At 43.6% G+C, this 26,471-nt stretch overlaps 1 protein-coding gene across 1 annotated transcript; it reads left to right on the top strand.

Moving 5' to 3' along the window:
• The first annotated feature begins 5,756 nt into the window (after window positions 1–5,756).
• LOC149401876 (uncharacterized) lies at window positions 5,757–6,545 on the top strand. Its single transcript, XM_089609322.1, has one exon. The coding sequence runs from the start codon at window positions 5,757–5,759 to the stop codon at window positions 6,543–6,545; it is 789 nt and encodes a 262-aa protein (XP_089465448.1).
• Window positions 6,546–26,471: the final 19,926 nt, after the last annotated feature.

Here is a 26,471-nt window from a genome sequence, read left to right as displayed (position 1 = left end):
GTCGCTAATTTTTTGGTGCCAAAAATATTAAAGTTTGGCGGCAAAGATAATTAGCGACGAATTTCTCGTCGCTAATTCTTTTTTGTCGTCGCTAAGTTCCCGGGAAAATAATTAGCGACGATAATATCGTCGCTGAATGTGTTTTTGTCGTCGCTATACAATTAGCGACGATAATATCGTCGCTAAATGTTTTTGAATTTTTGACGAATTTTAAAGAGGGAAAAATCCCTCACATTAAATTACAACGAAATGATTTAGCGACGAATTGTAATCATTTAGCGACGATTTAATCGTTGCTAAATGTTTTTGAATTTTGACGAATTTTAAAGAGGGAAAAATCCCTCACATTAAATTACAACGAAATGATTTAGCGACGAATTTTAATCATTTAGCGACGATTTAATCGTTGCTAAATGTTTTTGAATTTTGACGAATTTTAAAGAGGGAAAAATCCCTCACATTTAATTACAACGACATGAATTAGCGACGATTTTTAAACATTTAGCGACGATTTAATCGTCGGTAAATGTCTGGTTATGAACTGAAAATTTAAGTTCATTTAGCTACGAATTTTAAACATTTAGCAACGATTTAATCGTCGGTAAATGTCTTTAAATACCAGATCGCGTATTTAGTTTCCCCCATTTTTCCCAGACCTAAAAATCTTCATTTCTCCAATCTCTCCCAAAAACCCAGTTCTCCTCCGACGAACTCTGTCCTCCGCCGTCGTCCGCCGTCCCCGAAGCTCCGGTAAGTCGCTCTCTCATCATGTCTCTCTCTCCTCACATATCTCTCTCTTCACGTCTCTCTCTCTCCTCAGATCTGTCTCTCCGAAGCTCGTCGCCGTCCACCGCCGTCCTCCGCCGACGCCGAAGTCCAGCTCGTCCGCCTCTTCCTCCGCCTGCACGGCTCTTCCTCGATCCGCCACCGCCGGTAAGTTTATATATATATATATATATATATATATATAAGTTATATTTTATATATTTACATAATTTAGTATATAATTAAGGATATAAGTATTTATATAATTAGTTATAATTATATAGGATATAAGTATTTAAAATTGTTTAATTTTGTGTAGGATGTTTGATAATTTAAAATTGTAAATTAGGATTAGAGATTAAATATGTATATAAGTATAGTAGATTAGAGATTAATAAATTAGGAAATGTAATTTTGTTAATTACGATTCAAGGCTAGGGTTCATGGAAGTTAATTTTTGGGGCTTTTTGATTTCTTAAGGCTTGTTTGTGATCATGAGACGTTTATGAGAATGTTTAATGGTTGGGTGATGATTGTAGGGCATGCTTTAATTTTTGTTGAATTTTTTTGGACAAATTTTGGTTTGGAATTGTGTTGGACGTGTGAATTTTGAGGTTTTGTTTGGAATGCTATTTAAAATTCTGTTGATTATGAGGCTGTGATGATTGTTGTGAATTTTGAATTATTGAGACTTGTTTGTTGTCTTGGCCGAGTGTTATCTTGAATTTTGAATTTTGAATTTTGCCATGTGTTATCTTGGCCGAGGATTTGAGTTAGCCGTGTTGTTATTTTTGGCCGAGGACTTGTCTTGACCGATTGCGTTTTGTGATTCTGAGCCTCGGGTTATTTATTTTGGTGATTTTGATGAGGATTCGCCTTTTTGTGATTTTGGTGAGATTGATGAAATGTGATTATTCCGTTTCGCGTTCGATTTTTGAAGTTGTGATTGGATTAGGAATTAATTTGAAAATGGATTTGACAGTTGAGTTTTGGTTGTGTGACTTGTCTTGACAAGGATTTTGTGCCGCACCATGCAGAGTTTCAGCGCCAGCAGAAGAGCATTTCACGTCGAGGCGGGGGAAAACGAGTGGCGGGACGACGAAGCAAAGGTCGCGACTAGTGTTTTATTACATATTTTGTATATAGTATATTTTTATTTGCATATTTGTCGATAATCGAAATCGTAACCGTATTTTATATATAAGTTCATTTCGATAATATAATTTGATTTTTATTTGATTTTTAATGTTAGACTTTCATAAACGAAAAACAAAATAAAAAATAAATAATTAACGACGATAAAAATTAATAATTTTAGAAATTGAAAAAAAAAAGTTTGTAATTAGCGACGACAAAGTCGTCGCTAATTATTAAAAAATTAACGTATTAGCGACGACTTAATCGTCGCTAATTCGCGCGCGAAATTCACCCGCGGGAATTACCGACGATTAAGTCGTCGCTAAATAATTAAAAAAAACTCCTAGTTTAAACATTTAGGGACGAAAAAATCGTCGCTAATATCGTCGGTAAATATTTAGCGACGATTAATTCGTCGCTAAATATATTTAGGCACGGGCATTTAGCGACGATAAAAATCGTCGCTAAAATCGTCGCTAAAGAGATTTAGCGACGATTATGGGGGTATTAGCGACGAAAAACATCGTCGGTAATGGTGAGATTTGTTGTAGTGTGTAATTTTTTTTTTATTGTAATAATACTCAATATTTATTATTTTAATTGAGTTGTGTTGTAATTTTTTTTATTTTAATTGTATTGTGTTGTATTTTATTTTTTGTGTTGTGATTTTTATTAAATAAAATTTTATTTTATTTTATGTGTATTTATATTTATAATTATAATTAATTTATAGAGTAATATTTTACTCATTATCATAATTCTTCTAAGTTATCTAATTAGTAATAGTAATAAAAAAATATAGGGGTATAATTATAAATAGGAAATAAAGGGGGAAAAATAGAGTGAAAAATAGAGTGGAAAATAGAGTTCGGTTGGAGAGAAATCACTGTTTACTGAGAAATAGAGTGAGAAATAGAGTGATCGGTTGGATGGCCTTAGCTATCTTAATTAACTATCTTTGACTAATGCTGTAACTGACGTTAGATTATATCATGATTTGCCATCCGTCTCAACATGACCTTCGAGAGACACTGACTTTGTCGAGCTTGTAGTTTTTCAACTTCAAAAAGCGCAAGCAACATATTTCTGTGCTTTGCCACTAAGTTAATTTACTCAACTGATTTAATTTACTTATCGCTATGTCTCGAATAAAGTGCGTTGGTCAAGATAGGATTCGCCACTACCAAAAAAAATATAAATATACTACAACTATTTCTGTTTAAGACTGCATTTTAGCTATATAAAAAAGTAGTAATTGGTGAGACCATTTAACAAGGAAAACTTGATTTCTTATATTATATGGCTATCGTCAAGCTCGACAACGTGCTTCTCTTCCCCGATGACGTGGTGAAGCTGGCCGACTTCGGGCTGGCCCGCCCCGTGGAGGACGCCCAGCCCGGGGTCGTGTGCGGGACCACGCCCTATTGGGCGCCCGAGAATATGGTGACAGGTGGCGGCATCCAGGGCCAGGCGGCGAACGTGTGGGCCGTGGGGTGGGTGGCGCTGGGAATGTTAGCTATATTGCTAATAATAGGCGGGAATAATAAGACAAATTGCATAACTAAATTAAATAAATAATCATGAACGAAATAAAAATACATACATAGACATGAAAACAAAAAAAATGAATAAATTAAAATAACTAAACCGGATATCACCAAGAAACCGGTATAGAAAGGGAAATGGAGAACACGTCGAGGCTTGTTTGACAATTTCCTTAAAGCGTTATTGCTCTCCCACCGGGTGTTGGAATAACGTGAGCAACCGCCTCCCAGGATACAACGACGTACGAGAAGAACAAAACACCAACTTGTTCATCTCCGGCGAACTTGAACTCAGCCATTCAGCCCATTTCCTTTCTTGCTTATTCATCCACTAGAATGAAAAGACTAACCATCTTTATATAGCAATCATTTGATCAGTTTTCAAATAAAAACCGTAGCCAAATAATGCCCCATAAAGTCCATATGATATAAATTATATATATGACATAAAGTCCATATATAACCAGCCCTTAAGGCTATTGATATATCAAACGGTCAGCCACAACCATAGCCTTCAATGGCCAATGAATTCACAAAATTAAATACTCTTTAATTTCATTCAACCACACTTTATTCCAACAGGGAATGCTAACGGGGACTCTCCCGTGGGACCACCGCGGAACCCTCTCCGACCGAGACCTCATGGAGGCCATCGCGGCCGAGTGTCCTCTTCTGTTGGAGCGCCGCGGAGTCTTCTCTCACTCCGCAGAGGACTTCCTCTGCCGATGCTTCCGCCGGGACCCGCGCGAGAGGCCCACAGCCGTATTTACTTAAACAACATAATGCTATCGTCTATTTATTTATTTACCTAAACAACATAATGCTATCGTCTATTTATTTTATTACCGCCGTATTTAACAATTGTGGCTAGTAAAAAAAATTAAAATTTCATTTTAAATATTTATCAATTTTAATAATTTTAGTATGAAATTATATATAGATTATTTTATTTATACACTCCTTAATTTGAAAATCTCATATTATGCAACCCTTGTGTTTAATAGAAAATAATGCAGCATTTGTTCCCATGATTTCATTAGTTTGAAAATCTCATATTATGCAACCCCTGTGTTTAATAGAAAATAATGCAGCATCTATGCTCATGATTTCGAGAAATATCAAGTGTATCCCTTAGTATCACTATAAATAACATATTTATATCCTAAAATTTTTTATTGAGCCAAATGATCTTTTTTTTATGACTTTCGGTTGAATTTTTTTTTATTTCGGACCTCGCCCTGCAACAACTTTTCAGATGTTCACCCCCCAATATTTTGGCGGGCAGAACCAGACGCACACTAACCGGGGCGAAGTCACTACGGTCACACCAGTGCGCACGGGACTTCGCCATTTTCAAGAGGGCGAACCCAGCCCGACCGAATTCGAAAAATTCAAAGAGTCGGTAACAGCCGAGCTAAAGGCTGTCCGCTCAAAATTCCACAGTGAGACCAGCTCGGCCCCAGAGATAGACCGACTTGTCGCCGAAACGGGAAGAACCCATTTCGCAAAAAATATAACCGACGTCTTTATTGGGGATGCCGGGAAAGTTCAGCTCTCGCGGTATAACGGGACCTCGAACCCGAAAGCTTATATCCTGTCTTTCAGGATTGCGATGGGACGAGCCATGCTAACAGAGAGAGAACAAGAGGCAGGGTACTGCCAGTTGTTCGCCGAAAGCTTGTTTGGAGCTGCCTTGGAATGGTTCTCCAGACTCGAGCCGAACTCCATTGATAGCTTCGCCAAACTGTCGGCAGCCTTCCTAAAACATTATTCGATGTTCGTTGAAGACGAACTCACGATAGCGGACCTATGGGGGGTTCAACAGAAGGAAAATGAATCCTTAAAGGATTATATGATCCGCTATAAGGACGTCCTCTCGAAAATTTCCAAATGTCGACCCCGAATCAGCCATAACTTCCCTGAGGAACGGATTATGGCATGAATCGAGGTTCAAATTGGAAATGACTGTGAACCGACCCCTATCACTAGAAGACGCGGTCCACAAAGCCGCGAACTACGCCAAAGCCGAGGAGGAGTTCGCCTTCTTGGAAAAACAGCGTGCGGCCGAAAAGAAACCCCACGCTAACACATGGGTACGCCCCGTAAGCGCTGGGAACAATCCCCGGAGGCCCAACTCCCAAGAGGTCGGACCACAGGCCAGGAAGCAGCACGCCCATCCAGGTTTCGCTTTCAACATAGGGGAAGAGAGCAAGGAGTGAGGTCCCCAGACAAAAAAAATGGACTAGGGATCCAAACGCGTTCTACGAATTCCATCAAGCCACCGGCCATGCCACAATAAATTGCGAAACTATGCGCAAAATACTGACCGAAAAATACGCGAATGGGGAATTGAAAAACGTCGACCTGGGTCCCTCGCCCAAAAAGAAGGTTTTTAATAACCGTGGCAGAGGCAATCCCTCGCCAAAAAGATCTAGGCCCATCGAAGAAGGGGAGCCGGAGTCCCCACCGACCACGGCAAAACACCGAGTCGACTTCATAATGGGCGGATCAAAGTTTTGCAAAAGCTCGGTCAACTCAATAAAGGCTCATCAGCGTCAGCTGATGAACAAGACCGTCAAGATCGGAGAGGACCAAGATGTTCAAATCTCATTCTCCGAGAGAGAAGCTGCCGGGACAGCGGACCAGCATGACGACGCGCTCGTAATAACAATCGACGTGTCCAACTGCGAGGTTGCCCGAGTCCTAATTGATGGAGGGAGCTCTGTAGATCTGATTTTCAAAGATACCCTTAAAAGAATGGGAATCGAAGAATCTGAGATCGAGAAGGAGCAGACCCAATTAACAGGCTTCAATGGGTCGACCACTCCCTCAATAGGAACCATCAAGCTGCCCGTAAAGACCAACGGAATAAATAAGATAGTCGAATTCCAAGTTTTGGAATGCCTCTCCCCTTACAATATTATCTTGGGGCGACCATGGATACATCGGATGAGGGCCGTCCCCTCTACCTTCCATCAGTGTATCCGGTTCCCCACGCCTGAAGGGGTAGGTGAGATAAGAGGTAACCAGACGACCTCCCGTAGCTGCTACCTCACTAACCACAAGCAAAATATTAAAGAAAATAGTGAGAAGCAATAACAATTAACAAACTTAGAGCCAAAAAAAATGAAGGCTCTAAACTAGAAGAGTTGGACTCCCCGAGTACTGAAATGACAGTACAAATACAGCTCGATGGCCTCGACCCCTCCAAGTGCGTGGGAATGGAGCCGAGCTAAAGGGGGGGATACGACGAGAACTGATTTGTTTCCTAAAACGAAACAAATCTACCTTTGCTTGGACCACGGAAGATATGCCAGGGATTACTATCGACATTACGTCCCATCAACTTAACGTAGACCCAAGCTTCAAGCCAATAAAGCAGAAAAGGCGTAAACTTGGTCCCGACAGAGCATCAATGGTTAACGACGAAGTCGAAAGACTACTAAAGGCTAGCTCAATCCGCGAAGTCAAATATCCGGACTGGTTAGCAAATACCGTCGTCGTGAAAAAGAAAAATGGAAAGTGGAGGGTGTGTATCAACTTCACTGATTTGAATAAAGCATGCCCTAAAGACAGCTTCCCCTTGCCACACATCGACAAACTGGTAGAGGCAACAGCGGGGCATATGATGCTTTCGTTCATGGATGCATTCTCTGGATACAACCAGATCCTAATGCATCCGGACAATCAAGAAAAAATAGCTTTTATAACCGACCGAGGCACTTATTGCTATAAGGTCATGCCAATTGGACTAAAAAACGCTGGCGCAACCTATCAAAGGCTAGTCAACGAAATGTTCAAAGAAAAAATAGGAAAAACAATGGAGGTGTACATCGATGACATGCTCGTCAAGTCCCTAAGAGATTGTGATCACGTAGGGCACTTGCAGGAATGCTTCGAGGTATTGAACGAACACCAAATGAAGTTAAACCCCGCCAAGTGTTCCTTCGGGGTATCATCTGGGAAATTCCTTGGGTATCTGGTCACCCAGCGTGGAATTGAGTCAAATCCAGATCAACTCAATGCCCTAAGGGAAATGCCATCGCCCCATAATAGACGAGAAGTGCAGCGACTGACAGGCCGCATCGCCGCCCTCAACTGCTTCATCTCTCGATCCACCGATAAATGCCTCCCGTTCTATCGACTCCTAAAAGGAAACAAGAAACTCGAATGGAATGAAAAGTGCATGGAAGCATTCAAAGAACTAAAAGCGTACCTAGCGACACCCCCGATTTTAGCAAAACCTGTGACAGGGGAACCTCTCTATCTGTACGTCGCCGTCTCTCAGGCAGCGGTCAGTGGAGTGCTCGTTAGGGAAGAGCAAGGAGACCAACGACACATATTCTATGTAAGCAAGTCGTTAGTCGACGCCGAAACTCGATATCCTATCATGGAAAAATTGGCATTAGCCGTAGTTTCCGCAGCGCGAAAACTCCGGCCGTATTTCCAATCCCATTCCATAACAGTGATGACGACCCAACCGCTAAGAAGTTTTCTACACAGCCCCAACCAATCAGGGAGACTGACCAAATGGGCAGTAGAACTAAGCGAATACGAAATTGAGTATCGAATTAGGACTTGCGCTAAGTCTCAAGTTTTAGCGGATTTCCTCGTCGAACTCCCGAGAGAGGACCCATCCGTGACCGAAGATGATGGCACTTGGATACTTAAAGTAGACGGAGCATCATCAAAACAAGGGGCAGGGGTAGGAATACACCTGACATCGCCCCACGGCGAGGTCATTGAACAGTCATTCAGACTCGACTTCGTTGCATCCAACAACGAAGCCGAATATGAAGCGCTAATAGCCGGACTAAGATTAGTTACAGCCGTAGGAGCAAAGCAAGTGCAAGCTTACTGCGATTCACAGCTTGTGGCGAACCAATATTTCGGCGAGTACGAAACAAGGGATGAGCGGATGAAAGCCTATTCGAAGGTCGTGAAAGACCTTGCGGCGCAATTCAAGAAATTTTCCCTAACGCGAATTCCTAGGGGCGAAAACATCTCTGCAGACGCACTAGCTACATTGGCATCTACTTTGGACCCGGACCTCAAAAGGGTAATACCAGTCGAGACAATCAAATAACCTTCTATAGCCATCACTGTCACGGCAGTAATAGCTATAGAAGGGGGGGATTGGAGAGATGAAATCATACATTACATCACGACTGGTACGGTCCCGTCCGACAAGATGGCAAAACGAAAGCTGATACTAAGGAGCGCGAGATTTTGCGTAATAGATGGAAATCTATATAAAAGAAGCTTCGCAGGACCATACCTTAAGTGCGTCAGCACGGACGAGTCAAAACGAATCCTGGAAGATGTACACGAGGGAGAGTGCGGAAGCCACACAGGGGGTAGAGCACTCGCCGTCAAAATAAAAAAGGCAAGGCTACTTTTGGCCGACCATGCTGGCAGATTGCGAGGCACATTCGCGCCGCTGCGACCAATGCCAACGCCACGCTCCCAACATAAAAAGACCCGCCGAAGAGTTGTCCTCCATCTCGTCTCCATATCCATTCATGAAATGGTCGATGGACATCGTGGGATCAATGTCGTCCGCTCCCGACGGATTAAGATTTTTACTGATCTTAACAGATTATTTCTCAAAATGGGTTGAAGCAGGCGCTTTCGTCCTGGTAAAGGACGTCGACATAACCGCATTCATCTGGAAGAATATAATCTGTCGGCATGGAACCCCCCACGAGATCGTAACAGACAACGGGTCACAATTCATATAAAAAAAATTAGAACTTTCTGCTTCCGCAATAACATAGAATTGAGGATGTCGACACCTCAGTATCCCCAAGGAAATGGACATGCGGAAGCAACAAACAAAACTATAGTAGACTCAATACGAAAGAGGCTCGACGCCAAGAAAGGGCGATGGGCAGAAGAGTTGCCCGGCGTGCTCTGGGCATACCGAACCAGTCCCCGACGACCAACAGGAGAAACCCCGTTCTCCTTAGTTCACGGGGTCGAGTCGGTCATCCCGATCGAGCACCAGATGCAAACCCTTAGGGTGACACACGCACCTGAGGACGAGTCGAAAAACAACAAATCATTATGCGACTCCCTAGACTTTGTGGAAGAAAGACGGGATGTGGCCCTGGCATGAATGTCCCTCTATAGGCAATCCATTGCCAGATTCTACAATAAGGGAGTCAACGCAATAAGATTCGACGTAGGAGACTTGGTTCTCCGAAAAGTATTCCAAAATACTGCCGAAGCAAACGCGGGAAAACTTGGTGCAAATTGGGAGGGTCCCTACAGGGTCACGAAAATAGCACATCCCGGGGTCTACGAACTCGAGACACTCGGCGGTGTTCCCGTTTTGCGATCATGGAACGTGATCAACCTCAAAAAATATTACTGCTAAGTGCAAGAATCGAACTACGACTGACTTGATCCCTACATAAGGGTACGTAGGCAGCCTTTCTTTGCAAAGGCACGGTCCCAAAAATATAAAAATCTTACTCGTCTGTCGGGTAACAACCGCAAATATATAACAAAAGGGTCCGAAGCCCACACCTCGTCCTAGGACCACGGTATAAATACCTCACAACCGAGGCGAGATCCGAAGTCTCACCTCGTCATCTCACGTGACATCTGAATCAGAGGATGCACCTCGCCAGAGAGGACCTCGCCCGGACAGGATTCATTTGTTCACTCCAGCCTAAGGCAAACATTTTAGATCCTGGATATCTAAAAGACTTAGCAACTATTAAAACGTATGGCACCGCGACTCCGGCCTAGGGGAAACGTTTTAGACACTGCAATGGTCTAAAAGACTTAGCCGCTTATAAAATACCGCCATATGACCTCGACCTAAAATCTTAAGGGAAACATTTTAGATCCCGCCGATCTAAAAGACTTAACAGATTTTATAAAATCCGAAGTGATCAAGACTTCGGCCAGGTAAAATTCTACGGAAGCCCTCAGAACGCAAAGGCGACCTGAATGACTTGGACAATATACACACATTCATAGCTTTCTCGAAATAATTGAGCGAGCTAAAAGACTTGGCAAATATTGAAGAAATGAAAGTTGCATTCAAATAAAGTAAATAAAAACGATAATAAGCATTCCAAAATATATAGGGGTACTAAAGCCCCCTATAATTGTCTCAAAATAAATCAAAGTTTCGCCCAAAACAACCGGGCCCAAGCAGGAAAATAATAATAATAAAATGAATGAATAAAAGCAACAAAACGCAAAAAACAAAACATTGATGGGACCGCGACGAAGGCAGCTCTGAGCTTAAGTCTCGGGATGCTCGGGAGACGGGTTGGATCGCTGCGCCTCTTCCTCGACCTCGGCGATCAGGTTCAGGACCTCGTCTGCCACGCCCATCATCGATCCGTGCTCATCAAAAGGAGGAACCTCCAGCTCGGGAACCTCGGTGGAAGCATCGGGGGCGGAGTCGGGTTGGGCCTCAGGAGGAGAGTGATCAAAATAGAGAGTGAAAGGGACGTCCTTGACCTCGGGAACGACGACAGCGGCGAAATCTGCCTCGTACTGAGCGATATCGTCATCGGTGTCTTTCAGTTCGCCCGACCAGTCCGAGATGTCCCCCTTCAGAGCCTCCGAGATCAACTCCATGTTGCCTCGGCATTTCTCGAGCTTCCTCAGGATAATGATGGCTTCGTCCATCTTCTCCTTCTGAGCACGATACTTCAGTATCTGCTCTCGGTAGCGCATCGAGGTCGCCTTTTGTGCCGATAGGACCGCCCGAGCCTTCTCGATGTTCGCCGATCTTTTGATCTTCCCCAGCTCGCTCAGAGCGGCAGCCAGATCCCGATCCCTATTCCTCACCTTGGCCTCGAATACGTCCAGCTTCTTCTTCAGCTTGGTCGAGTGGACGCCCCATTTCTCGATCACGGTTTCCTTCCTCGCGACCTCGGCCTCCAAGCCCTTGGCCTTCTCCACCAGATCGGTCTGGGCGGCTTTGTATTTCGCCAAGAGCGCATCCTTGGCAGCGACATCCTCCTCGAGGGAAGTTACCTTCCCGCCAACCTCCTTCAGCTCGGCCTGAAGGGACTCTGTCCCCTTTTTCACCGTGTCGAGCTCGTCGAGAGATGCTTTCGCCTTTCGGAGACGCCTCTCATACCGGTAAACCCCCCGGTTGAACTGGGTACATAGCTGCATAAAAAAAGGGGGAAAGAAAATGGAAAACATTAAGTATTTCAGTTCGACCACTTTGGAAAACATTAAGTATTTCAGTTCGACCACTTTGGGGAAACTGACTGACTAAAAACTACAAATGTACTTACCCCGGTGATGGTCGACGCCATGCATCGATACCAGTCCGACTCCACCAGCTCGGGGACCTTAGGCAGCTCGTGACCATCTATGGTCATCTGCCTGACAAGCCCCGCGGACGAATAAAAATCGTCGCAGAGAAGGTGATCCTGCTTATAGTGAAAACTGACGCAGTGCTTCTTCTTCGATCTTGAAGAAGAAGCACCAGGATCATCCACGTGCCCTCGCAAGGCCGCCCCGGGCCCTCGCCGCATCGCTCCCACCGGCCGGCGTGCTCTCCCCTTGGGCCGCTCCGCCTTCGGGAGCTATCTCTGGTTCGCCCGGGGCGACTACGGGCTCCGGGTCCCTGTTCTCATCACCCTTGTTCTTCTTCTTCTTATTCCTCTGAAGAGGAACCTCCTCTTCTTCATCTCGGCCCTCGCTCCGGCCGGCTGAAGTTTTCCTCTTCCTGGGCTCCGCGGTGGCTCCGTCCGGGCCATCCACTCGCCCCGCAGGCGCGACAGAAGCATATCTGGGGGCTTGATCGTCCTGAGCCTCTACGGCCCCCACAGGGGCGACCTCAGCCTCGACATCCACGACAGGGTTGTCGGCCTGAGAGCGCTCCCCAACGACCTCGACCTCGGGGTCTCGAGGAGGATCCGAGGGCGCAGCAGCCGAAGAGGATGCTGCCGCGGTCTTCTTACTTCGCCTCGCATCCCGGGCGCTGAGTGGCACGTTCATCGTTTCCTCGGTGACTATAATATATATATATATGGATGAAATAAAAATGAAATAAATAACGGTAAGAAACTCGTCGAGAAAAATCATATAAAGGCATCGAGCTTACCGACTCTCGGAGAAGGAGGCCAAAGTCCGGCTGAGATAAACCGTTCCGGGGTAAAGCTCGGCCAATCGTTGATGCCCTCTCGAAGCAGGTCGAGCTTGACTGCAAATTCCGCGACCGGAGGAGCCTTAATCTTTTCTACAAATAGCAAAAATAACGATATACGGTTAAGGCACCTATAAACGAAAATATGCAATAAAATTTTAACAAACAAGTTCGCATACTCGGAGAGCTCGCCCACTTCGCCGAGAAGTTACGAGCTCGACTCCCGAGGGATTGCTCATTGACGGCGAAGTAAAAATAGCGCCGTCCCCAGTTCTTGTCTTTCGAAGGGAGGCCGGAAACCACTCCCCGGCCCGCAGCCTTCGAAAGATATAAGCACTTGGGGTCGTGTTTCGAGTTCGCCTTGACCACGCAAAGACGGACCAGATCCGTCAAAACGAGGTCAACTTTCTGCTCATGGGCCACGACCAAGAGACCCATGACCATTCGGACAAAGTTGGGGCACATCTGAGGTAGAGTTAACCCCAGGGCCTCAACGAAGTTGAAAAGAAGGGAATGGATCGGGAACCGAAGCCCACACGATTCCAGCCAGACTTCGTACATACAACAGTACCCTTCGACTACGGTATCCGCTGTAGCAAGAGGGGGAGGTAGGAGAAGCCCGATCTCGGGGGCTATTTGATATTTGTTACGAATGCTCATAAGGTCAGAGCTTCTGACAGCCGAAGGCATGAGGATGTCCTCATTACCCAAAGGATTGGGTCCCGGCTGCGGAATCTTAGTCCCAGACATCGAAATAAATGAAAGTTTAAGCTAAGAAGGAAAGGGCGAAGTGTTTAAAGATGGGAACTTCATCTAAGATTGCTAACAAAAATAAGGGCGAAGTATTCAGAAAATAAACTTTAGACTGAGTTCGCAAGACGAAATGAAGAACTTTAAAGCCGAAGTCGCAAAAAATGAAAAGCGTTTGAGAGAAAATAGAGGAAAGTATTTCAGAAAAATAAAAGGAATGAGAAGTTACCTTTTCGCTGAAGCCGCTTGGAATATAAATGAAGTGTGACGTCCCTTCGAATCATTCTTATTTATAACCATTTATTCTAAAACCGAATTCCGAGAATATCTAATGATTGCGAATCAAATCAAATATTCTGAGATAAGATAATATCCGACTCTTCGATTTCGACTGACGTAGTGTAACTGAGATCGCGCCACGCGTCACAGAAGTCTTAGGTGTGCGCACCACGCGCCAAAAGAAAGAAATTCCGAAGTAACTTTTCGGATTTGGCTGACGAAGCGCGGTAAAATTGCGCCACGTGTCGAAATAATCCCGAAAATATGCACCGCGCGCGCCCAAAACCAAAAATTCGAATCTTTTCCCCCCAGTTTATTTCGGGATTTCGAAAAATACGCTCAAGTATTCTAAAAAATATTTGAAATATTTTTCAAATACTCGGGGGCTGATTGTGGGGGTCAAAAATCAATTTTCTAAAAATAAAAACCAAACCATTTAAGTTGGGCTTAGGGTCGACCCAAGCCCAACAACAGACCCAGTCCGACTCTCAGGGATCTGTATGGACCCAATTCGACTCATGGAGCTCGGCCCAGGCCCAATAAATAGTCTGGTTCGCCATAGGAAGAACCGCCTGCGTTGACTCAGCACGAAGAAGTGGTCTCGATCAGATGAAAGACCTCGCCGCGAAGATCGGATCTGGGATAGCTTTGACTAGCGACGCGATGGAGACGAGCTGACGAACACGTGTCCGCTTCTACAGGCCAACCTCGACTATAAATAGAAGCTGATATGTCAAAATTCACACACGCAAGCCATTAATTACTTTCGATAATTCATTATTTTGTACTGAGTTCGTCCCTATTAAGTTCGGCACTTCGCCTCCCTCTAGTCTGTAATTTATTCAGTTATTAATAAAAACTTCGAGCATTTATATTTATTTCGACCCATTTCTTTAAAATTTCATTTGCTTCTTATACGACGTCTTCTGAAACTCATACTTATAATAAATCAAATATATATATACTATATTATAATTTGAGGTTGTTGAAATCGACATCAACAATTACCTTTTTGAATAAATTTTCTGAGAAATTCAACCGAAAGTCATAAAAAAAAGGTCATATTTGACACAATAAAACTTGATAAAGTATAAGCAACATATTGTTAATATTATTAATAGTAATGTTAAGGATGCATAAAAAAAAAGAACTTTTAGTTTCTGTCTCTAAAAAAAATATCTAGATATTTTCTCTCTGTACAAGTGGGTTTTTCCCTTTTGACTTTTGTCTTGTGTAGGCTTTTGCCTGGGTGGTGGGTTTATGTTGGTCAGACGTTCTCTTTTCACTTTTTTTAACCTCTAGGAATTCTCTTTTTCTCTGAGAGTGCTGTGCTTTTTTTGGTGGTGTTAGTTTTTTTTTCTTTGGGTTTGTGGGAGGGAAACACTGGGTAAGGGTTTTTGTCACAGATTGGTGTTTAGTACTAAGGGAAACACGGTGAGGGCTTTTGTCACAGGTTATGGGTTTGTGTTGGTCAGATGTTCTCTTTTCACTTCTTTTAACCTCTATGAATTTTCTTTTTCTCTGAGAGTGCTGTGCTTTTTTGGCGGTGTTAGTTTTTTTTTTTTTTTTTCTTTGGGTTTGTGGGAGGGAAACACTGGGTAAGGGTTTTTGTCACAGATTGGTGTTTAGTACTAAGGGAAACACGGTGAGGGTAAGAAAGGTTATGGAGTTACCAGACCACCATGATGAGGAGGTGGAGAGAACAGCGAACAGCCTTGCTCTGACTCTCAACATCTCGAATGAAGATGGCGTTTTTCTAGAGGAAGGAGAAGAATTTATCTTGGCTGGGAAATTACTCTCGACCTGGCCTGCAAGCGCCAAAAGAATACATGAACTGTTCTCCGTAGTCTGGAAGTGCAACAAAAGTTGGGTTGTGAAGGAGTTGAAACCTGGCTTGTATCAGTTTCGTTTCAGAGATAAAGAAGATATGGAGAAAATTATTGCAAGGAGACCATGGACTTTCAAAGGCTCTCAGATGATCTTCAACCCTTGGCCTTCTTACCTGACAATCGAAGAAATTTCTTTTGAGATGTCTCAGTTCGAAGTCAGGTTTGGAGGACTTCCGCCAGGATATATATCGGAGAAATATGCTGAGCGAATGGCTAATATGGTGGGAACTTTTCTTAAATACCTGGGTAAAGCTGATAATGAACTCCGCCTGAAAGTCGAAATTGACTTGAAGAAAGGGATTCCGCCAGGTTTTTTTTTTGGTCGTGATGAACTTTCACCTCTATGGGTCCAATGTCGGTACTGCAACTTGGGAAAATTCTGTTTTAAGTGTGGGAGGATCGGCCATAACGAAAGCCAATGCGATAAGGATAAATTTCTCTGGGTCCACTCCGACCATTCTCCCGTCGTTCAAATGTATGGCCAATGGATGCACTCGGAGAATAGAGTCAAAGCACCGTTAGAAAAACTGAGTCACCTAGTAGGGAAATTAAAAAGAGGAGCAGGAGGAAGAGCCTTACTGGAGGATGCGGCAGAGATCAGGTCGGAGATCGTCGGAAAACTCAACAACATGGATTTGGCTAGTTCAGTGGAAGAAGTCAACGGGTTTGGTAAACAGTGGGGCCCAGGAAAAGATAAAAGTACAAAGCTCCAGAGGAACGAGGAAAATACTCAACGGGCAAAAGGGATGTTAGACGTCGTTCTGCAGACTGAGACAAGACGTGACACCTGCAGCTCCTCTGATCAAAGAAACAAATCACCTGTCAAGCATGTTTTTACGGAAAACAAGAGTCCCGCTTTTCAAAAAGAAAGTGGGAAGGAAGGTCAACTTTTGGGACTCAGTAAAAAACTGAGTGAAAATGGGTGTCAGGTAATGGGCTCTTATTTGAATAAGCCCAATAAAGAGAATGGAGGGCAATGCTTACCTTCAGGTGGGCCTGATGATCATTCAGAAGAAAGTGGACTAAAACGCAAAGTTGACACTTCTAAAAGAGTGGAAACTGAAGAGAGGGAGCGGGAAATGGGAAAATGCAAAAAGCAAGCTACTGAAGGGTGTGTCTCGAACCCAGGCTCTGATGTGCGGAAATTAGCGGGAGAGATGAAGTTGATCTTCAGTGAAGGGGTCCAAGAGTTGAAGAAAGACAAGGATACGAGCCTAAGAAAGATGGTGAAGGCGTTTAGGAAGAAACAATTGACTAAGGGGGGAGCTACCAGGGTGAACGAGCCAAGAGGGATAATACCGGTTATTGTAAGTGACCAAAGAATTACCGAGGGTGATTCTACTGAAACCGAGGAGGCGGGTCAACCCATGCCCCCCCACCGTCAATGTTAGTTCTCTCTTGGAATTGCCGAGGCCTTAATGGCGACTCGGCGGTGGAAGCTCTCCGGGGGCTTATAAGAAGGAATAACCCGGATATTGTGTTTTTGATGGAGACCAGGAGAAGCTATGGTAGTATGATGGATTTGAGGAAACGGTTTGGTTTTTTGGGAGGTGAAGGGGTTTCGGCCCATGGGCTATCGGGGGGAATTTGTTTGTGGTGGAGAAAAGATGTGGAGATTGATATTTGGAAGCTCGACAAGAACATGATTTGGGCGGTGGTTAGAGGTACTACAAGAACCGATGATTGGGATTTATTCGGGGTCTACGGGCCTCCTCATGTCACGGGAAAGGCTTCCTTTTGGGATGAATTCCCATATACCGTCATGAAGATGAGAAGGCCGTGGGTTACTGTTGGAGATCTCAACGTGATCCTGGATTCTAGCGAGAAGAAAGGTGGGCGTCCGGTTGAGTGGGCTACCGGGAAATTCCTCCGAAACTTTTTGGCGATCTCAGGAGGGGTAGACCTTGGCTCGAGAGGTGGGTTCTTTACTTGGTCTAACCGACAACATGGACATGCTAGAATCATCGAAAGGCTTGACCGAGCTATTGCAAGTCCGGAGTGGATGTGCTTTTTCTCCAAGGCCGGGGTTAGGGTGCTTCCGGCTATTGCCTCGGACCACAATCCTATCCTTTTAGATTGCTTCCTTTTAGATGAAAAAGGGAAGAAGCCTTTTCGGTTCTATGAGGCTTGTGCGGGTGAACCGGAGTGTAGAGATATCATCAATGAGATTTGGAGCCAACCGGAGTTTGGTCCAAAACTCCTCAACTTTGTAAAAAAAAGTCATGGAGTGGGTAGAAAGCTTCAACGATGGCAATCCTTGACATGGGGAAAGACCAAGGAGGCCATAAAAGCCTTAGAAGAGGAGATTCTTACTCTCCAACAAAGGGGGAATTCTTCCGGGAGTGCGGATAGGGAAGATGAGGCGAGAAAGGAGCTAAGCGGGCTTGTGTTGAAAGTGGAAAAAGTGTGGAGACAAAAGTCTAGAGAGGCTTGGCTTAAGGATGGCGATGCTAACACCCGGTTCTTTCATACGGCTACGATAATCCGTCGGAAAAGAAACTACATCGGTAGAATGAAGGGTGAGGATGGTAGGAATCTTGACTCGAGAAGACACATCGGGAATCCCCTCAATCACAAATTTGGGGATCTCTTTCGATCTTTGAAACCGTGTTTTCCGGGAGATCTTGAAGGCCTCATTCCACGAGTGGTCGATGAACAGGATAACAATAATCTCGTGGAGATTCCTACAGCGGTGGAAATCAAGATGACTGTGTGGGCTATGCCCGCTCTCAAAGCTCCGGGGCCGGATGGTCTTCAAGGCATTTTCTATATAAGATATTGGGATATTGTCGGGGCCTCATTGGTGAAGTATGTGCAAGAGTTTTTCAAAGGTAAAAGACTTGATCCCGAGGTGAGTTTCGCTCATATTGTCCTTATTCCTAAAGTTAATGGAGCGGACTCTTTTGACAAGTTTCGGCCTATTAGCTTGTGTAACTTTAGCTTCAAGGTCATCACCCGCATCATTACGGCACGTCTTCGAATAGTGCTCAACAAAATGATCTCTCCTTTCCAATCGGCGTTCGTTCCGGGTCGATGGATCGCCGAGAACACCATTCTCACCCGAGAAATCTTAGAAGTTATGGAGAAAAAAAAAAGGGATAAAGATGGGTGGATTGGGATTAAGATGGATATGAGTAAGGCGTACGATAGAATGGAGTGGAAATTTATCTACGCCGTTCTCCGTAACTTCGGAGTCTCGGGTAAAATGGTGAAGCTTATCAAGGAATGTGTGGGATCGGCGTCTAGTGCTATTCTTCTCAATGGGAGCCCTCTCCAAAAGCTCAAACTTGAGAGGGGCCTTCGGCAAGGTGATCCGTTATCACCTTATCTCTTCATAATTGCCTCGGAGGTCCTTAGTCGGATTCTTGGGAGGGCGGAGTCTCAAGGTGGTTTTCAAGGCATTAGTATAGGCAACAACACGCCTCCTATCTCTCACTTAATGTTCGCCGACGATACCATCCTCTTTTGCCGAGCCACAGAAGAAGACGTGAACTCTATGTGGGGGTGTGTGGAACGCTACCAAAGTTGGTCCGGGCAAAGAGTTAACATCGCCAAGTCCGGAGTCTTATTTTCTAAAAATTGTAAAGAGTCGATGAGAAGTGTCTTGAGGGGGAGACTTGGCATGAAGGAGTGTGACCCGAAGGAGCATCACCTGGGAAACCCTTTGAAGCTAGGAAGAAGCAAGATTGCTAGTTTCGCTTATTTGAAAGAAAAAGTCCAAGGGAGGCTTGAAGGGTGGATGGCGCGTACTATTTCCAAAGCCGGTAGAGCGACTCTCATTAAATCAGTGGTCCAAAGCATCCCGGTATACGCTATGTCCACTTATAATCTCCCCGTCACCTTTTGTGATTCTTTGGATAAAATGGCGAGGAAATTTTGGTGGGTAGGAACAGATAATAGAGATCGGTATCTCGCCCCGATGAGTTGGGAAAAAATTTGTAGGCCTAAATGGAGCGGGGGGTTAGGGCTTAGGAGGGCAAAAGACATCAACAAAGCCCTTCTCTCTAAACTGGGATGGTTTATGGCTTCGGGCTCTCATGCTACTTGGGCTTCCCAACTTAGACAGAAGTACTGTGGGAATATTAAATTTGGCAAAGTCTCCAAATCTCCTAATGACTCCAAATGTTGGAGAGATATTCTGACCACCCAAAATTTTATTAACCAGAATGCTACATACTTGGTGGGGAGTGGTAATTCGGTAAGGATTTTCTCTGACAAGTGGGCTTTCAAAGAGAAATTCATTGAGAGACCAAATCAGTTCATCCCAGACCCTTTGGTGAGTGAGTTGTTTGTCGAAGGCCAACGTAAATGGGATCTGGGTAAAGTCTCCAATATTTGTGGCAGGGAGGTGGCGGAAAAAATTTCGGCCCTCAAAATCCGTGCCTACCCTAGAGATGATGCTATTTTCTGGGACGGTTCTGAGAATGGAAATTACAGTGTCAAATCTGCCTTGAGAGCTCTATGCAACGTCCCAATAGTTGATGGGGATGGTTTGTGGAAGTCTCTTTGGAAACTGAAACTCCATGAACGAGCCAAGATGTTCCTTTGGAGAATCGGTTCAGACTGCTTTAATCTGGGGAAAAAGCTAGCCAAGCACTCTATGGGTAATGACTCGCGGTGCCGGGTCTGCAGGATGGAGGATGAAACGGTGGCCCATCTCTTTTTCCGATGTGCAGCAGCGAGGAGGCTTTGGTTAGTTGAAGGATGGGGGCATTCTTGGAGCTGGAGAGTCGAAGACGATGGCAAGGAGATTCTCAATACTCTCCTTGATATGAATATTAGTCTTAACTCCAAAGGGGTTCGTCGGGATGAATTCCTTATTCGGGCTTGGGCTATCATGGAGTCGTTATGGTCCAGCCGGAATTCATTGATTTTCAACGGCGAGATGGAAAATGAGGACGCTTCAATTAGATTCATTAGGCAGAGGGTTTTGGAGTTCTGTGGGAGACCGGTTTCAATGATGGTTAGTGTCGCTACTCCGACGACAAGTCTTAGACATCAATGGAGACCTCCTGAAGCTGGTTTCGTCAAGATTAATCTTGATGCTTCCTTTGCAAGTCGAGGCGCTGCTGTGGGGATTGTGGCGAGAAATGAGGAAGGTGCGGTTCTCTGGCTGTGGTGTTCTAAGATTTCAGCTGCGTCGGCTCTGGAGGCGGAGCTCCTAGCGGTGCTTGAGTCTGTCTTATTAGCAAAGTTCAGAAATTCCGGTCGGGTTATCTTTGAAGGGGACAACAAGGTCATCATGGAGTGTCTGGAGCTTCATTCGCAGAGCCCGAACTGGATGCTTACTCCCATTTTTGAGAAGATATGGGATTTAGTTGATAGTTTTAATGTTTGTAATTTCATATGGTGTCCTAGACTTGTGAATGGTTCGGCCCATGAACTGTGCCGTTGGGCGAACCAAAGTTATTTTACCGGTTTTTGTAATTTAAGGGATCTCCCGCCCCTTGTGCGGGAGAGCTTTGCGGTTGATGCCGTGTCTTAATGAGAAGTAGGGGGTGCTCTTTCCTACCCGTCGCACCAATATCGGGGGCGGAAGGTTTTAGGGAGGCCCCGTTTGTTTTTCAAAAAAAAAATGTTAAGGATGCATCGGATATCTCTATTATAATTAAACACAGCATACATACCAAATTGTCCCTATTTCTTTTAATCAAATTGGCCTACAAATCGTAGGTAACACGGTACATTTGGTTGCGTGTCACATTCAACCGCATTAAAAGCTTATTAAAATAACCAATAGCAAATCGTCTCTCTTCATCTCTCTCCCCCACTTCTTTTGTTAACACATCCTTTCACCATTCGATCAAAAAAAAAAAAAAAAACACACACACACACACATCCTTTCACTTTTCCAACAAAATTTCCAAAAAATAATAAATACTTAGCATTTTAATAAATAAATAATTAAACTATAAAAGTACCAGCAGAAGCAAAAATCTCACTCGAAGTTTAAAAATCTCTAAAACGACAAGGGTAAAAATAAAATTAATTCGTACTATAATCTTATTTGCACAAACTGATCGAACATCATTATTGTAAGTTACAATAATGATGTTCGATTAGTTTGACTTACGTTGATACATGTAAAGGTAACATATTTAAAATACAAAATGTACGTATATAACTTAAATAAATAACAACTAATAAATAAATAAAGATTCCCATGAGATGTTAATCTAAATAACACATTTTGTGTGGTATTATGATTACTCCATTTTAAGGTAATCGCATTAACTAGTTAATCAAATTTTCGAGAATGTTTTTTTAACATTAAATCACACCAAACTAGGTAATCTTTAAGATTCATGAGAATGTGATTAACGTTACACTCAATGAAACACACCAAAATGTCGTTAGATCCCGGGAAATGATTGTTTATATATTGGTGAGAGAACAATAAACACTTTAAGAAAATCGCCCAACGAGCCTCGATGTTTCATCTCGATTTCTTTATGTTTCATGTTTTGTTTTCTTATCTATTTTTGTTGTGATATATTTATTTATTTACTTAAAACAACATAATACTATCATCTATTTATTTTATTACCGCCGTATTTAACGATTGTGGCTAATAAAAAAAATTAAAATTTCATTTTAAATATATATCAATTTTAATAATTTTAGTATGAAATTATATATAGATAATATTTTATTTATACACTACTTAGTTTGAAAATCTCATATTATGCAACCCCTGTGTTTAATAGAAAATAATGCAACATCTGTTCCCATGATTTCTGTTGTTACGTTGTTTTGTTGGCTTTATTTTTTAGTGCAAATAGTATGGAAAGATGTCGGGCGTTATGGTTCATCTTCTGGATTGACATCTTTCCTCGTGTGTGCAGACACTATTTCAGGCAAGTTTCCAGTTTCGTCAGTTTGCTTCGCTGGCGTCTTACTGCAGAGTTATTGCCTCGCTGCTGTCTTCATTACAAGATATCTGCCTCGCTGGAGCCTTCATTGCAAGATATCCTCCGCTGCTATCTTCATTGCACGAATATTCACTTTGATGGAGTCTTTACTTTGTGATATTCGCTTGAGGCCGGGTAAGGAAACCCGAGATATCTTCCAGGATTGTTCAGCTGCTATAAAAGCCTTGCGCTCTCCCTTAGCAGATTTGACACTTTTTGATCAAACACTCAGAGCTCTTAGACGTGCAAGACCGGCGGACTGGGAGGCTGTGTGTTTTGGTTTTAAGTGGTGTATTCTCTCAAACACTATTCCACAGATTGAGTGTATGTGAGTGTTGGGTCCTTGTGCTTTTCGTGATTGAAGGTTCACGTACTAGTGAAGACTGAAGGTCATCCGAGCCAGGAGGTTGCTCGAAGAGTGGAATTGAGACAGAGCTCAAATTCAGGGGGAGTCCCTGTCTAGGTGATCACTGGTAGTAATAGTCTCTAGGTTTTATTGATTTGTTGATTGTAATCAGATATAAACCTTGTGTGTACTATTGACTACAAGATAGTGAAAATCCTTTCCACTGGCAGTGTGCCCCCAGATGTAGGTGTGATTCACCGAACTGGGTAACCATATCCTGTGTACTTTGTTTACTGCACTTTTTGTTGTTTATCCATATCTGTGTTCAAGAAAGTTGTCGGACACATTGTCAACGCATTGTGTGCGACATCTTGCCGTTGCAACTAATCAGAATTTCAATTGGTATCAGAGCAGGCACCTTGATCTCTTAGGTGGTTTCCTGTATTTTCTTTCTGATTGCCTATTATGGATAGTTCCCGAGAAGGAGGTTCTGTCAATCGTCCTCCAGTACTCGACGGAACCAACTATGGATATTGGAAGGCACGCATGACCGCCTTCTTGAAGTCCCTGGATAGTCGAACGTGGAAAGCTGTGATACATGGGTGGGAAGCTCATGTGACTACAGATGACAAAGGAGCTCGTACTGGAACAAAGCCCGAGAAAGAATGGACCCCCACTGAGGATGAGGCGGCCCTTGGTAACTCCCGTGCTCTCAATGATATATTTAATGGTGTCGATAAAGATGTTTTCAGGTTGATAAATACTTGCACTACTGCCAAAGAGGCCTGGGAAATCCTTGCTGTTGCCTATGAGGGAACTACAAAGGTCCGGGAACAAAAACTTCAGTACCTCACAACCAATTTTGAAGCCCTCACGATGCTCGAGGACGAAACTGTCGCTGAGTTCAACGTTCGCATTCGTGATCTCGCCAATGAATCATATTCTCTCGGAAAACCAATGACAGATGAAGATCTTGTTCAAAAAACCCTGAGAGCTTTGAGCTCTAGGTTCAAGATGAAAATCACGGCCATTGAGGAAGTCCATGATCTAAAGACATTGAAGTTCGACGAGCTAATGGGATCTCTCATGACGTTTGAGCTCTCTCTCCCTAAGGTGGAAAAGAAACAAAAAGGAATGGCCCTCAAAAGTTCTGTTCATGAACCAAGGGATCAGGTATATTCAGACTCTGACAATGATATTGACGATACTATTGCTATGCTTGCAAAAAACTATGGCAGGGTCATGAAAAGACTCAACCAGATGAATGGGAAAAATGTCTCACAAGATGTCAAGGACAATTTCCAACAACGTTTCCAGAAAAACACTTATCCTCACAGGAATAGTAAAAGTGGTGAACGATCTGGGAAAGGCAAAGGCATTCAGTGCCACGAGTGTGAAGGTTTTGGACATATTCAGAAGGAGTGTCCCAACTTCCTCAAGAAACAGAAAAAAGGGATACAACGCTACTCTTTCGGATGAAGAAGATGAAGAGAGCGACTCTGATCAGATAAGTAATTTTGTAGCCTTTACTGCTTCTGTCCATACTCATGAGTCTACTAATGAATTTGGTGAATGCTCTCAGAAATATGTTCTTGATGATGAACTATCTGACGATGCTATGAATGAAGCCTACAATACCCTTCACACCAAATGGGTTGAGGAATCCCATATTCTAGACAAACAGAGTGCACTCATCCTTACCCTGACTGAAGATAAGGCAAGGCTTCTGGAGACTATTGTGGATCTGAAGAAGGAAGTCAGTCGTCTGAATGGCGAACTCGAGCACATGACTAAAACTGTTAGAATGCTGAACTCTGGGACTGACAGCCTTGACAAAATCCTCACCATCGGCAAACCCGCGAAGAACATGAAGGGACTTGGATATACCCATGGAGCTTCATCTTCCCAGACTACGTTCGTTCCTCAAAAGCAGACTAGCCAGATGTCGCGAAACTTGCCTCAACCATCTGGTAACAACAAGTCTCATGACATTTCTCAATATCATCAATTTGGACCAAACAGGTCTCCTGTCAACAGACCTTGTTGGGTATGCCATTATTGTGGAAGGAAGGGACATATCCGTCCTTTCTGCTATCGTTTGTATGGGAGGAATGTCCGTCAGCACAGGTCCATCCACAGAAATGTCTCTTCTCATCAACAACCTGCTACTCGGCTGGAATGGAGAATGAAAAATACCTCCTATCGTGCCAATATTGCCTACACCTCTCTGAGTGCTTCCACCGGGAATGACTGGTACTTCGACAGTGGCTGCTCTCGCCACATGACTGGGGATCACACCTTCCTGACCAACGTAAAACCTTACTCCAACTGCCATGTTACCTTTGGAGATGGAGTCAAAGCCAAAATTGTGGGTAAAGGTCAATTAAACTATCCTGGTATGTCTTGTTTGACTGAGGCTTTGTTGGTAGAAGGACTTACTGCTAATCTTATTAGTATTAGTCAACTTTGTGATCTGAATTTGCATGTCAACTTTACTCGTGATAAGTGTGTGGTGATTAATGAAGATCAGGATGAACTTATGCGAGGAAAAAGATCCCGTGACAACTGCTATATGTGGTCCCCCGTACCAACCAGCAATTGTCTCTTGACCAAAGTTGACGAAACCAAGCTGTGGCATCAAAAGCTTGGTCATCTAAATCTCAGAAGTATGCAGAAAATTGTCTCTGAGAATGCTATCATCGGTGTCCCAAACCTGAAGATTGTCGAAGGAAAAATTTGTGGTGAGTGCCAGATTGGGAAACAGGTCAAGAAGTCCCACAAGATGGTGCAACATCTTACCACATCTCGAGTTCTGGAACTTCTCCACATGGACCTGATGGGACCGATGCAGGTTGAGAGCCTTGGAGGGAAGAGATATGTGTTCGTCTGTGTGGATGACTACTCCAGGTACACTTGGGTTGATTTTATTCGTGAGAAATCTGACACTTTTGCTGTTTTTGAAGCTCTATGTAAGAAGGTTCAGAGAGAAAAAGGAGAGAGCATAGGCAAAGTGATCAGAATCCGGAGTGATCATGGGAGAGAATTTGAGAACATGAGCTTTGCTAAGTTTTGTACTGAAGAAGGGATAGCACATGAGTTCTCTGCTCCTATCACACCTCAACAAAATGGAATTGTTGAAAGGAAAAATCGAACCCTTCAGGAGATGGCTAGAGTAATGATGTTGGCCAAGAATATTCCACCACATTTCTGGGTTGAAGCTCTCAATACTGTCTGCCATATTCACAATAGAGTTACTATTCGTCTAGGTACTTCCAGCACTCATTATGAAATATGGAGGGGGAGAAAGCCAAATGTGAAATACTTTCATGTCTTTGGTTCGGTGTGTTATATTCTTGCTGACAGAGATCCACGGCGTAAATTTGACCCGAAAAGTGATGAAGGTATATTTCTTGGATACTCTAGAAATAGTCGTGCATACCGTGTTTTTAACAAACGCACTAAGACTATAATGGAATCAATAAATGTGGTGATAAATGATGATGATCATGATGTTACTAACAGTCCTAATGATGAGGATGAAGTTTTTCCTAGTAACCCAGATGTCAGGACAGATGCTGATAACCCCTTGGACGACATCTCCACTGGAAATCCAAATGTCAGGACTGATGCTGATGACAAAGTTAGCGACATTGTTCCAGATGAAGGATCCCCTCCTGAGACTGAACAGAGAATCCCGTTTCGAAGAATTCAGAAAAATCA

This window comes from Urtica dioica, chromosome 3 (assembly GCF_054948205.1).
Source record: "Urtica dioica subsp. dioica isolate 48M chromosome 3, U.dioica_male_clone48M_v1_H2, whole genome shotgun sequence".
NCBI lineage: Eukaryota > Viridiplantae > Streptophyta > Magnoliopsida > Rosales > Urticaceae > Urtica > Urtica dioica.
Note: the sequence above shows the minus strand (reverse complement) of the source record. Positions and strands in the feature narration are given on the sequence as shown.

Bases quoted from the DNA above. Each gene is read 5' to 3' on its own strand.
- LOC149401876 (XM_089609322.1), top strand. From the start codon at position 5,757: ATGCGCAAAATACTGACCGAAAAATACGCGAATGGGGAATTGAAAAAC.